At 53.0% G+C, this 14,366-nt stretch overlaps 1 protein-coding gene across 1 annotated transcript in view; it reads left to right on the plus strand.

Annotated features, from left to right (window-relative positions):
- The window catches only part of LOC142837472 (guanylate cyclase D-like), a 34,698-nt gene extending 20,853 nt beyond the window's left edge, over positions 1-13,845 (plus strand). The window contains exons 13-19 of the mRNA XM_075952551.1: positions 1,299-1,462; positions 2,559-2,751; positions 8,300-8,474; positions 8,657-8,755; positions 9,504-9,598; positions 11,236-11,321; positions 13,737-13,845. Of these exons, the coding sequence (XP_075808666.1) occupies positions 1,299-1,462; positions 2,559-2,751; positions 8,300-8,474; positions 8,657-8,755; positions 9,504-9,598; positions 11,236-11,321; positions 13,737-13,845 (921 nt within the window). The remainder of the gene's footprint in view (positions 1-1,298; positions 1,463-2,558; positions 2,752-8,299; positions 8,475-8,656; positions 8,756-9,503; positions 9,599-11,235; positions 11,322-13,736) is intronic.
- The last annotated feature ends 521 nt before the right edge of the window (positions 13,846-14,366 follow it).

The raw sequence follows: 14,366 nt of genomic DNA on the forward strand, positions 1-14,366 counted from the left end.
GCATGGCAGACCCAGACGATCTACAGCTCCTTGGGACATTGGCACATACCCCACACATACTGTGGCATCATGGGGTAGCACCCGCTTCACAGATGACCCTCTGGATTTCAGAGTTAGCAAACTCCAAGGGCCACGATGATGGCAGGTAGATGAGTTAGAACGATCAGAGATGGCTGAAACACCAGGGTGATATCTCCCTGGGGAGGTTAGAGGTCATCCTGGCTAGAAAGCCAGGGGAGGAGGCACTGGCATTGCTATTCCATATCTGTGACTGAGAAAGACCCCTGTCTGCGGCCCATGGCAAAGAAAACTACGGGCACACACTGTACTTAGCATGATGAAGGTGGGATTGCATCCTGCCTCAGAGAGGGCAGGGTCAGAAGGCCTGAACAGCTACGTCAACTCTCATCCGTTGTTTGGGGTAACTAACCTCCCTGTTCCCTTGGCCTTTTTCTATGAGGGCTGGAAAGAGGTGTCACTTGTGGCCACAGTGACCTGATATGAAGACCCAAAAGAGGCTTCTCTCCGCTTGGCAGTGGCAGTAGCTGTTTTTCTTTACAACAATGGGTTTAACCCTCTGCTGTCTGCATGGGCATTGGTGGATCGTGCGATCTGTGTTTCCATTTTGGTTTCGTTGCTAAGAAACTTGCTTCCAAACACTGATCAATTTCTACATAAAAACCCCGCTCCTGAATTTAGTCTTTTTTTCCCTTAATCTTTAGTTTCCTTTGGTTCTAATGCTCCTGGATACTTAGAGAGGGAGAAGAAAAACGGAATTTTATATTTTCTACTTATCCATTTTTCCATCCTTCTATCCGCCCATCCATCCATCCATCCATCCATCCATCCATCCGTTTGTCCATCCGTTTGTCCATCTGTCCCTCTCTCCATCCATTCATTTGCCCACAACTCATCCATTCACCCATCCCTTCATCAGGCCCCCATTCATGCTTTCACCAACCCATAACAACTCTGTCCATCCATCCATCTGCCTCGGAGAAGAACACAGATTATCCTGTCTACAATGTTACTGTGAGACCACATGTAATTGAGTTTTACAAACGTCGATGATGATGCTTGTCCGAACACAAATTCCTCTGCTAAACTCTGTTCCTACTGACCCCATCCAATCCAGATATTCCCCCACCTCCCTCTGAACTCCTGTGTCTTCCTGATCCACACATCTGCCTTCACTTCAACCCATCTCCCCAGCCGGGAGCTCGGCCTGGCTACTCCCAAGCTGTGGGCAGGAGGTGTTGATCCGTATGAGTGAAACTGAGATCTTGTTCTTTCTCCAGTTCAAAAGCATCAACCAAGGCAAGAAGATGAGTGTGGCTGACTCCATGCTGCGGATGCTGGAGAAGTATTCCCAAAGTCTGGAGGGCCTGGTCCAGGAGCGGACTGAGGAGCTGGAACTGGAGAGGCGGAAGACAGAAAGGCTGCTCTCACAGATACTCCCTCCGTGAGTTGCCTGCGGGTAGCATGGGACCAGCACAGGGGGCAAGAGGGCAGCTTGGTACAGCACCACTCAGTAGCCCGTGGCAGCTCATACTTCGGGAGTCTGACCCGAGTCGCTCACTTCAGGCTTTTTGAAGCACAGCACGATCTGGCGAAAAACTGTTCTCGCGATGATGAACTCAGTCCCTCGTGCACAACAAAGCTTGCCTTAATCTCTTTGAGGAACAAAACCAGCTAAATACAGATTAGACCTGACCACGTTGAAACTCTTTGTAAAGAGCATGTGACATCTTTCATAAAGATGGGTTCTGTAGAGTGACGGAGAAAGACGTTAGGAAAAGGGTCTGAGGGGACCAGGTGCCGGCTCTGGCCACACAGATTGCACAAAAGTCACCAGGCTAGGAAGAAAATTATGGCGGCTCCAGCCTTCTGGGTGGAAAGCGGGTTTTGTATTCTTTTCCTTGAAGGAGCAACCCTGTGTGCTTGATGTTCTAGGTTCCCCTTGTGCATGTCTGTGAGCACAAGCTGCTCCGTGCCCCTGCACATGTTTCCATGCTTGAGCACACATGTGTGCACTTGTGTATGAGCACAGAGTTCAGCTCAAGTGTTATTTCTTAGAATACCTTCCACGTTGGTCTTTTGAGGTAGAGTCTCTCTTCACGGTCTGTGATTTGGCTGGGCTGACGGGCAACCCCAGAGCTCTTCCAGGCTCTGCCTCCTCAGAGTGGGATTGCAAGCATGCATACAACCCTGGACTTTCACGTGTGTTCTAGAAATCAAATCAGGTCCTCACCGTTATACAGCACCCTTACCGACTGATCCTTCCACCCCCTCTGCTGCCACCTCACTGCTTCTCATTTATCTGACTTAGCCTTCTAGCCTTTCCTCATGCATTGGGCACTGAGTTATTTATACCGGTGTTGGGTTCCTACTGCCCATGCCCTGGGAGCAAGGAGTGTCCACAGTGCTCCCCATCACTTCCTAGGAAGTCAGGACAGGTCTGCTCAGCATAACTGGTACACCGGCCAACCAGGCGCTTCCTCCCTCTCATATCTCCAGCTTCCAAACGGGTCCTCACCTGGCCCCTCCTGTCCCTTCAGGTCTGTCGCCAATGCTCTAAAGATGGGGAGGACCGTGGAGCCGGAGTACTTCGACCAGGTCACCATCTACTTCAGCGACATCGTGGGCTTTACCACCATCTCAGCCCTGAGTGAGCCCATTGAGGTGGTGGGTTTCCTCAATGACCTCTACACGCTGTTTGATGCTGTTCTGGACAGCCACGATGTGTATAAGGTGAGGACAGTAGGAGACTCTCCTCCTCTCCCTCCCTCTGCAGCCGTGAGCTGCAAATCTGTTTCCATGCACATATGTGTGCATCTGCATCAGTTAACTGCAACATTACACCACTGTTGCTGTATAAGGAATGATCTCAAAGTCCAGGAGCATACGGGGAAAGCGTGGGTTACAAGCCTCAGAATGGGCTCACACACACACCTCTGGCTAGCTAGCTGCGGGCAAGGTGGGAGCTTTGTAATCTTAGCTTGGTTCTCTATCTCTGGAACCTTGACTTGAGTGATTCAGCTCTGGCCTATCACTCTCTGAGATAGTTTACATGTGTGGTTGGGTTCTAAAAGAGGGCAGAGGCGTGCTGGCTTCTTGAGTTCTTACCTGAGCTTGGCACACTGCTTTCCTTGACAGACTCTGTTGGCAAAGGGAGAAGATATGGCCAGCTGGAAGAGGGGGGAGGAGCAACACCAGATGTGGATGGAAGTCATTGTAGCCACACTACAGGGATGGGAGCCCTTGCAGCCACCTTGTAGGGATGGGAGACTTTGTAGCCACATTGCAGGGATGGGAGCCCTTGCAGTCACCTTGCAGGGATGGGAGACTTTGTAGCCACATTGCAGGGATGGGAGCCCTTGCAGCCACCTTGCAGGGATGGGAGACTTTGTAGCCACATTGCAGGGATGGGAGCCCTTGCAGTCACCTTGCAGGGGTGTGGCTCCAAGGAGGGATGGAGAGTGTCGTCGGGGTGCATTTGTTCACGATGCTCACACGTCCTTGGTCTGTCTGTTTATCCTCTATCGTCTTCATGGGCAGGCCCCTTTGTGTCTGGAGCATGGATGTAGAGACAAGCCAGTCCTGGTTCCACCCTGCAGGGACTCTCAGTCCTGTAGGTGTTAGATGGCAATAACCCTCGTGACCGTGACAATGGCCGAAAGCTGAGGGAGTGAAGAACAGGTGTGAGGATAGTAGGGAGGGTTCCGGAGGAGGAGACTTCTCCCCAGCACCGTCCAGCTTGGGTAATGCCACTTCAGCAGGCCGTGGGGTCCAGATGGGTCACTGTGGCGGGGCACAACATGGGCCAGCAGCCGCAGAGAGGGGACAGGCTTCAGGGTCTTGGCAGAGGCACCAAGACCTTCTGTAACCTGATTCTAGTGTGTCTCTAGATCCTGGGTTTCGTTCCAGAGTGGCCAAACGTGTTGCTTTGGCCAAATATCTTCCCCTCTCTGGGCCTGCTTCCTTGTCTGTGGATCAGACAACCTTTATCCTGGCAGTTTGCATAGAAGCACGTGTCAGCTGCGATTGGGAGAGCAAGGGGCTCACTGATTCCTCTGCAGCTCCACTGTTCTGTAGAGACCCTCCTGCAGCCCTGCCTCCCACACCCCTGCCTCCTTCACCCTAGTCTCCCACCCCCTGCCTCCTGCAACCCTGCCTCCTGTAGCCCAGCCTCCCACACCCCTGCCTCCTGCAGCCCAGCCTCCCACACCCCTGCCTCCTTCACCCCAGCCTTCCATACCCTGCCTCCTTCACCCCAGCCTTCCACACCCTGTCTCCTGCAGCCCAGCCTCCCACACCCCGGCCTCCTTCACCCCAACCTCCTGCACCCCAGCCTCCCATCCCCTGCCTCCTGCACCCCAGCCTCCCACCCCCTGCCTCCCCCAGGTCAACTCCAAATGGGACAGAGAAAGTGGGGAAGGGGGTTCAGGTGTCATTCTACTCCAGCCCTGTTGGCTTTCATCCCCCTGTGTGGTCTTTGAGCCTTAGCCCTGGGAGTGGCAGGGGGAGGGGGAGTAAGGCAGGGGCTGCTTCTGGAAGGAGTCAGGGGATGGGTCGGGCAAGCATACTGTTGACTGCATTACTTCTAGTGTCTGTCCCAGCATTTATGGAGCACCTACTGTATACAGGATGCTGTGTTAAGGGCTTTGATCTGTGAGGAAGGTGCTGGCCCCCTAACTTACAGATGAGATGGTGTAAGCCCAGTGGTTTATGTGAACCCGAGGCTTGAACTTGCCATTGGGTCCTCAGCCCCTTGTAGGACATTCACCCTCTTCATGACGAAGACTCTTTTAGGATAACGTGGCAGGTCACAGTGGCTCACAATGGAGTCGACCCACTTGCCACTCCTCCTTCTCTGTGGACCTTCGTATTTCTCTGAGGGTTCGAGTCTCACCAGCTCCTTCCCCCTCCTGGTTCATCCACCTCTTCCTCTTTGCCTGCTCCAGACTTAGCCAGACTTCCAGGCTCCCATGGGCTCCCTTACCTGCTAGATGCTGTGAGGTGTTCTGCTTGGTGCTCTCAAAATTCCCCTGGCAGAACTTGGTGGCTCAATCCTGAGCCCCAGAGAGGAAGAAGGCCTGCCTGCAGCCGCACAGACAGAAATTGAGCCAGGAGGAACCCGAGTGTCCTCAGGGTAAACACCAGCCCCTGCAGACATACGGTGGGGGCCCACAGAGGCCTCTGCTCCTGCCCCTGGAGTACTCAGACCCCCCCCCCTGCTGCCGGGGCGGGAGGGGGATTCCATGGCTCCAAGTGGTGTCTGGCAGCCCACACCTCTGAGTCCCACAGGTGTCTCCCCAGAGCCCCCTTCCTTTGATCTGCCCTGAGTCACCTTGGCCTGTCTCTCCCCGCCTCAGCTAATCTTTCCTCACACTTGTGCCCCTCCCTGCTCTGAATCATGCCTTGGCTTCTTCGCTCTGAACTCTGGCCAAGAGGCCTGCATCTTCCCGGCAGAGGGAAATGAAATCAAACAAGGCCTGCACACCCCTCCAGATGTGGGGAGCAGCAGGCTCAGTCCCTGTGATGTGTGACGCTCTCATCACTCATGACATCTGCCTCGGTTTCCCTCCCGTCCGCAGCAGGATCTAGTTACAGCTTTGGATCTTTTCTGGTCTGAAAAGCAGCCATTCAAACAAACACATGTGTGGGGATCGGGGTGGGGTGAAGGGGGGAGAGTGGTAGCGGTGGGGGTGGGGAGGAGGGGTGGGGCGGGGCTGAGAGGACCACCCCAGCATCAGCATGGCTGAGTAAGCTCTGCTCTGACTGTAGTGTGGAACTGAGTGTTGGGGTTCAGGGCCCAGGACAAGGCATGGGACCGAAGATAGGGGGATAGGGGACAAGGGTGTGACTACCCAGCTTGGCCTGGAGTGTGGAGGTGTGAGGCCCTGGCCACCTAAGCTGTTAAACAGCTCTGAAGCTTCTGTTTGAGAGGCAGGGTTGAAGAGCCTATGGCTCAGGACGCTCTGCTGATTAGCAGAGAAAGTGCCGTCTTTCACCAAGTCACAACATAATGCCAGCACCAGCTGCCTGCAGCTCTTCCCCACTCCCAGCCTCCACTGAAAACCTGGAAGGAAGAAGCATGCATGCTGAGCAAGGACCTTAGGAGGGAGAGCTTGACCTGAAGGTCTTCACAGCATGCCTCTGATTTAGCCCTCGACACACACGAGGCTCAGAGAAGACAAGATCCCTTGTTGAGGTTACACAGCGAGTCAGCGGCACAGTTAGACTCCACTAGAGGCCTCCCTCCATCTCGCTTCTCCTCTGCTGTGACCCTGCCCCTTCTGAAGGAAGCATATATATGACAAGCAGCCACAACCTCACTTACAGGTGGTTGTTCATCACCAGGCATCTCTGGGCACACCAGCTCTGAAGGGCCAGCGTGTGGCTGACCCTGAGCTCTGAAGAACTGGGCTGTGGGAGGGACAGCCAGTAAGAGCCAGCATATGTGGCTGTGTGATGTGTGGCGGTGGTGGTGGGGTATCCTGAGAAACAAACAGCTCTGACAGTAGAGGGGTGCAGTGGAGGGGGTTGGCAGGGGTTCTGTGGGGCAGTGTTAGAGCTGGCTCTGTGAACGCATTCCACTCACAGAGAGAAAGCTGAGCTGCAAGGGAAGCTGTAGCTACAAAGGAAGCCCTTTGCCTGCACAAACGGCAAAGCTGGGGTGAAACCAATGGTCTGTCTAGTTCCAGAACTTTCTTTCTTTTATCTCCTCCTCCTTTTTAGTTGTGTGTGTGTTTGTATGCATGTATGTGTGAGTGTATATGTGTGTGTAAGAGAGAATGTGCTTGTGTGTATGTGTTTGTGTGTATGTATGTATGAGTGTGTGTGTGTGTTTAAGAGAAAGAGAGAATGTGCTTATGTGTATGTGTTTGTGTGTACGTATGTATGAGTGTGTGTGTGTAAGAGAAAGAGAGAATGTGATTGTGTGTATGTGTTTGTGTGTACTTATGTATGAGTGTGTGTGTGTGTGTAAGAGAAAGAGAAAGAGAGAATGTGATTGTGTGTATGTGTTTGTGTGTATGTATGTATGAGTGTGTGTAAGAGAAAGAGAGAATGTGATTGTGTGTATGTGTTTGTGTGTACTTATGTATGAGTGTGTGTGTGTGTGTAAGAGAAAGAGAGAATGTGATTGTGTGTATGTGTTTGTGTGTATGTATGTATGAGTGTGTGTAAGAGAAAGAGAGAATGTGATTGTGTGTATGTGTTTGTGTGTATGTATGTATGTGTGTGTGTAAGAGAAAGAGAGAATGTGATTGTGTGTATGTGTTTGTGTGTACTTATGTATGAGTGTGTGTGTGTGTAAGAGAGAGAATGTGATTGTGTGTATGTGTTTGTGTGTACTTATGTATGAGTGTGTGTGTGTGTGTAAGAGAAAGAGAAAGAGAGAATGTGATTGTGTGTATGTGTTTGTGTGTACTTATGTATGAGTGTGTGTGTGTGTAAGAGAAAGAGAAAGAGAATGTGATTGTGTGTATGTGTTTGTGTGTACGTATGTATGAGTGTGTGTATGTGTGTGTGTAAGAGAAAGAGAGAATGTGATTGTGTGTATGTGTTTGTGTGTATGTATGTATGAGTGTGTGTGTGTGTGTGTGTAAGAGAAAGAGAGAATGTGATTGTGTGTATGTGTTTGTGTGTATGTATGTATGAGTGTGTGTGTGTGTGTGTGTGTGTGTAAGAGAAAGAGAGAATGTGATTGTGTGCCTGTATGTGGAGAATGAGGACAACTTGTGAGGATCAGTTCTCTCCTTCCACTTTGAGGATTCTGGGGATCAAATTCAGGTCATCAAGCTTAGCTACATGCGCCCGGACCCACTGAGTCATTTCAAACCTCCCCCAAGCCCTTCTCCTTTGGAGTCAAGGTCTTACCATACAGCCCAAGGATTGCTGGCCTCAAACTTGCAGCAATCCTCCTGCCTCAGCCTCATGATTTTGAGGAACATAGGCTGTTACAGGCTGCCTTAGAACCCACTTTCTTTCCAGTATCCATGGAAGCCACTAGAGTCAGGACACCAGATTGCCCCTGATAGGAGGCACCTTCAGATGAAGCCCTGGCTGGCTGTGACCTAATGCATATTGCTCCCTGGGTTTGCTATCAGAGACAGTCACCTACCTTATAGACATCGGCTGCCTAAATGGCTCAGTGCTGAGTGCCTGGGCCCGAAGCTGGAAAGGCTGCAGAGTATATGAGATCTAGAGGTGGGGGATCTGGGGGCCCCCTGATTGGTGGCACGTAGGGTTGGGTGCAGGAAAGGCTGTTCCAACATGAGATTGTCATCTGCAGGTAGAGACCATCGGGGATGCCTACATGGTGGCATCTGGGCTTCCTCGGCGCAACGGGAGTCGGCATGCGGCTGAGATCGCCAACATGGCCCTGGACATACTTAGCTATGCAGGAAACTTCCGGATGAGGCATGCACCCGATGTGCCCATCTGCGTCAGGGCCGGTCTGCACTCAGGTAGAGAGGGCTGGGGGCTACGGCCAGGGTGGTGGGTCAGCCCCAGGTGCTGCTCCTGAGCCTCTGGCATCTAGACTCTGCAAGAAAAGCTCTGTGACCCTTGGCTGCCTTATCCCAAAGGCTCTGGGCACTCAGATTCACGCCTTACTTGGTTTAAGACTTTCTGCATATTTGGATTTCAGGGCCCTGTGTGGCAGGTGTCGTGGGTCTCACCATGCCTCGGTACTGCCTCTTTGGGGACACTGTCAACACTGCCTCCAGGATGGAATCCACAGGGCTGCGTGAGTGTCTTCCACTCCTATCCCACCCGGGGGAGTCTTTCTCAGCAAACCCAGACTGGCTGTGTGGGAAACAGTACTTAGTCACCGTGTCCCCAACTGGTGACAGCACATGCTAGGTGACAGCAAAGGGAACAGACGTCCATGGCGTTTCTATGATGATCTCAGGGGAGAATTAGCAGAGAAGACAATGATTTAAAAGGCAAGAAACCTAGGTCTTCCTCCTGGCTCTGCAACTGACTTGCCCAGTGTCCTTAGCAAGCTCTGCCTGGAAGGCCTTGGTGTTCTCCTTTTACAGTGAGGTGACCCCGCCCCTTCCAGTTTGGGATTTTATTTGGCTGCATGCTAACTCCTGTTATGCTAGGTCAGCTCCAACACCGCCATGGAGACATCTCTAACATTTTAGGCCCTTACTTTTGAAGGACTTGGAAAAAGCCACCCCAAACTGCCAGGTCTTAGGGCCTCTGCCTTGGGTGCTCAGAAGGCGCTGTAGGATCCTAAGGTAGCTCGGGGCACACACTGTGTAACTGGGTGTGGTAGCCCCACAGGTAAACATCGTGTTCCAGGGATCTCCCCTCCTAACACTTCATTTACGTGGCTTGTTTGTTCTTCGGGGCTCTTTCAGTGACCACCTGTCTCCAGAACGAGAGGTTTGGGCCTTGTGAGGCTGACTAGGGCCAGAGTCACACAGGCTCTTAGAGAAGTAGATGCTGCCAGGGAGCTGTGGCTTCATTTCTGCCTTTCTCCTCAGCGTACAGAATCCATGTGAGCAGAAGCACCGTCCAGACCCTGCTCAGCCTTGACGAAGGCTACACAATCGATGTCAGAGGCCAGACTGAGCTGAAGGTGAGGGACTGACTGCCCTAGGGAACACAATCAATGTCAGAGGCCAGACTGAGCTGAAGGTGAGGGATTGCCCTGGGGACCAGTTTCAGCAGGCCAGTTTGTGTGAGCTGGGCATAGGAGGTGATTCTCTCTGCTCCCCAAATTGTGAATCAAGAAAAACTTCTTCCTGGGAGCCATTTGTTTCTTTGCGAGAGTCAGGGGCAGGGCGGAGAAGTTGGGGCTCTAGTGAACCACCTGTGCAGCACCCTGGTGCCCAACACACGCAGCACACAAGGCCCTCGGAGCAATTGTGCAAAGAACAAATCAGCCTCAGTTACACAGTTGAGGAAATGCAATTAGCAAAGCAAAGGCCCATCTGGCGAAGGCCCCCAGCCTGTGCTGTCTCTATAACACTCTTGGGCTTCTGTGCACCCTCAGAACCCAGTTCAGACTGCACTTTTCACTCAAACCTACCCCGGCCCAAGAATATCCCCACTTTCTCCCATGGCTGTCATAACTTCCCTGTGCACCCATAAACGGCTCTCCACAGTGTGACCCTGGCTGACCTTGCCAGTGAGTGCCCTCCTTCAAGGCAGAGAAAAGCTGTGAACCCTGGATTTCCCTCCTTCCCTCATCTCTTCCTTCTTCCTTCCTTCCTTCCTCCCTCCCTCCCTCCCTCCCTCCCTCCCTCCCTCCCTCCCTCCTTCCTTCCTTCCTTCCTTCCTTCCTTCCTTCCTTCCTTCTTTCCTCCTCCCTTCCTCTATTGTGGTATGTGATGTTTGTTGTGAATATGTTTTATTGACATTGGTTAATAAAGAAGGCTGTTTTCAGCCAGTGGTTTAACAGAGTAAAGCCAGGCTGAAAGAGAGAGAGTAGGTGGAGTCAGGGAGAAGCCATGGAGTGCCAGAAGAGTTAGCTAAAGATACGCTTAAGCGATTGGCCAAACAGTGATTTAAATAATATAGTTTCTGTGATTATTTCAGGAGTCTGGCTGCTGGGAACAAAGAGCCTCTGACAACATCCCTCCTTCCCTGCCTCCCTCCCTTTCTCCCTCAGTTTCTTCTTCTCAATCGCCCCATCCTGTCCCCTCCCCCAGTTCCTCTGCTAGGGGTATGCCTGACTAGGAGACAGGGACCACCTAGTTTAAAGGTCCCTGGGCTATGACTGGACCTCAGAATCAGGCAGGCTCTGTGACTTACCTCCTGACACTGTGGATGATGTCTCAGCAGGAGGAGCAGCGGTGGGAGGGCCAGTGTCTGCCTGTGTCATCCTGGCCTTGACAGGGCTGGAGCAGGCTGTGGGGGAGGGTGTGGACTGTTTGACTCAGGGACACGGTGTACCCTGAGAAACTCAGAAGGGTGGGATAGCACACCCCAAAGTCCTATAGCTCCTTCCCACATAGTCCCAGGAGTCTTCCAACCGGAAGGAAGTCTACACGATGCCTGCCTCAGGTTTTAGCATTCCAGGTCTGCCTCCATCTCTCTGACTGGTAAGTATATCATTAAATCCTCACAGTGGCTTTAGGGAAGAGCAGAGGAAGCACGGAGAGGTGAGGTAAGTTAACCAAAGTCACACAGCTGTCAAGAGGCAGAGGCAGGCTTAGCCTCACCTGGAGAGTTTCCTCTGGGCCTTGACCTCTCACCTCTTCTCTGTTCTAGGGGAAGGGCTCAGAGGAGACCTATTGGCTGACAGGGAAGGTAGGATTCTGCAGGCCCCTCCCTACACCTCTGCCTATCAGACCTGGGTGAGTCCCCAAAGCCAGAACATGTCCCCACTAGGGATGACCCATTATTTTAGATTTTCAAAGACCTAATGAGACCGGAAAAATACATAATTTGCCCGGTGCTAAGCGCTGTCTGCATTGTTGGGTGGTAGCTATCTCTGCTCCACAGCCTGGCTCAGCCAGTCTATTTGGGGAGCACTTGGAGGGTCCCAAGACGCCCAGTTGGCCCGCATGAGAGAGCATCCTGAATCCCCACAAAATCTGCATAAACAGGCCATCTGTGGGGACAGCACACAGGGGCTTGCCGTGCACTGCCAGCCCGAAGGGTCTTTCTATTCTGAGCTGACCAGCTGTGTCCTGGGTGCCCTCTTCCACAGTCATGAGACTCATATTAAAAGGACACCAAAAGGCTGCATAGGGAGAGACCTCAGAACTCAGGCCTCTGAGAGCATGCTCTCTGCCCTGCATCTTTGGGGGCATCATGTCCCTCACCGAGGGCCATGTGGAACAGTACCAGGTTCCTCCAACAGTCTGTCCCTCGTTCCCCTCCCCACATAAGAACCTCCACAGGCAAAGGGAGCAGGCACAGGTATCCTGGAACCAGGATGGCCAAGGGGCTCAATCCACCAGGGGAGGTTGGGCTGGGAATGCACCCCCCTCCCAGGTGACCCAGCATTGGGTTAAAATTCTCCCTCCACCAGCGCCTCTAACCCAGTGGTTCTCTACTTGTGGGTTGTAACCTGTTTGGGGCTTGCGTGTCAGATGTTTGTGTTAAGATTCATGGCAGTAGCAAAATTACACCTATGAAGTAGCCACGGAATAATTTTATGGTTGGAGGAGGGTCACCATGGCATGATGAACTGTGTTAAAGTTCTCGGCATTAGGAAGATTGGGAAGCACCACTCTGGTTGGCTTAGCCACTTCCAGGTCTGCCCTATCCAGCACTTGCTCTGCTCACGGGCTCCTGGGCTGCCTCCCAAAGCACACCTCAAGTCCCCCTGCCCCAGCCATGCTATGGCTTAAGAAGCCCTTTGTTCGTTTGTTTGGGTCATCAAGTGTTTCATCTCTTTTTAGCACTGACTGGGACTCCACTGAGCCACACCAAAAGCCCCTTTCTGCACCCAGGGCTCGGCTCACAAGCCCCTCTGTGCACCCAACCTGGTCATACCCTGATGATACCCCAGTCCCCTCCCCCAGCCAGGCTCTATCCATGTCCACACTTCAGGGAAGCTCTCTCTGCCCCCCCCCCGTCCCAGGACTGGGGACCCTGTAGGCCTGGCTCCCATTTATCAGCCAGGGCTCCGGTGGCTGATGGCTTTTCCATTCCTAGACAGAAACTTTAGAAAGTGCCAGAAATGTTTTCATCTCCTGGCTGGGGGGGGGGGGGGGGGGAGGAAACCGGAGATTAGCTGCAAGGAGCATCGCCTGGCCCAGAGCCTCAGGCAGGCAGGGTGGGGAGTCGGGGTGGAGGGCTTGGGGGGGTCTGTGCTCAGAGCCTGCCCGTGAGCTGGCAAGGCTCTGCACTTGTGTGTGTGCGCGCACACACACAATAACACACACACACGTACTCATGCATGCACGCACGCATGCACACACTCATGCATGCATACACACGCATGCACGCAAATGCACTCAAGCATGTATATGCTCACACAGGCACCCACGCACTCACAAAGCATCTGCTTGCACACACTATTTCCATCAAAAGTCAGGCAGAAGTCAGGGACAGAAAACCTGCCCTGACTATGCGATGGCATAGCCACCGACCAAGGTGGCCGGATTTAGGGAGTCCCCTCCCATCACACTTCAGGGAGACACCCCACAAAGCTCCCTTTCTCTTCCTTCTGCCCTTGCTAACTACCATCAAAAGTGTCCCTAACAGCTGGGAGTATGGTTCAGGGGCAGATTGCTTACCTAACATGTCTAAAGCCTTGGGTTTTACCCCGAGGGTTAACAGATGTCCCCTATGGATTGCTGTGAAGTCTGGGCTGTCCCTCAGATGTCTGCTTCATTCTCTTGACCAAAGCAATGCCTGGGCTGGCCAGTTCCAGGCACTATGGGCAGAGCATGAGAAAGTGAGCTGGATGTGTCCAGGGAACCCCGCAGCCCCAGGGTCTCCCAGAGCCATATCCCAAGTAGGACACAGAGAGGCAGCCACACGGGCAGCTGAGGAGCCACTGGTGGCCGTGGAGAAGACATGACATGTTTGAGCATTTCTTCCACATCACAAAGGTGGGGATGATCAAGCCCGAGTGCCCAGTGTGCCCAGTGTGCCCAGTGTGCCCAGTGTGCCCAGTGTGCCCAGTGTGCCCAGGACAGGCTGCTGGGTGTCAGTAGACATAGAGTGGAAGGCGTGCCTGCCACCTTTAAAAGCCTCAGCCACCTCTCATCATTGTCCCCAGTTGTTTATGAGCCTCCTCTTTCCGTCCTCCTCAGAGACCCATGGCATGACCGCATAAACCAAGAAATCCGGACCGGCTTTGCCAAAGCGCGCCAGAGTATGGCTGAGCCCTGGAGGCCAGGGGAGGCTGGGCCAGGTCCCTGATAGAAAGTCAGTGAGCAGACCTGGCAGCCAAGATGCCCGCCACTACCCCCTGCAAGGAATGCCTAATCAGCTCCCTGGAGATCTTCCACCCATGAGTGACAGGAGCTGGTGTCTTCCCTAGTGACTCCCGGGGTGGCCTTACTCCTGCCAGGGAAACAATAAAACAGAAATACTCCCTTTGGCCCTGCAGTTATTCACTCTGTTGGACAAGCCATTCTGATACAGAGAAGTCATTGTTTCCAAGTCCCTGGTTCCTATGGCGGTCCCCATCTCATGGCTAAGCAGCCAAGGCCAGAGAAAGGCACAGTTCTTCTGAGAAAGTAAGAGGGAGAGAGGGCTCCCCAGGCTGGAACAGCGCCCCCACCCCCGTCACAACTTGCAGAACCCCGACACATAGAACCTGGGCCTCGTCCTCTCTAAGAGCATCCAGAGGACTCTCAGACTGCTTAGATTATATCCGTGGTGCCACGGGAAGGGCCCAGCCCCACCTACTCCCCTCCGCAGCCTCATCAGAACCAGCC

This window comes from Microtus pennsylvanicus, chromosome 18, assembly GCF_037038515.1.
Source record: "Microtus pennsylvanicus isolate mMicPen1 chromosome 18, mMicPen1.hap1, whole genome shotgun sequence".
In the NCBI taxonomy this organism is placed as follows: domain Eukaryota; kingdom Metazoa; phylum Chordata; class Mammalia; order Rodentia; family Cricetidae; genus Microtus; species Microtus pennsylvanicus.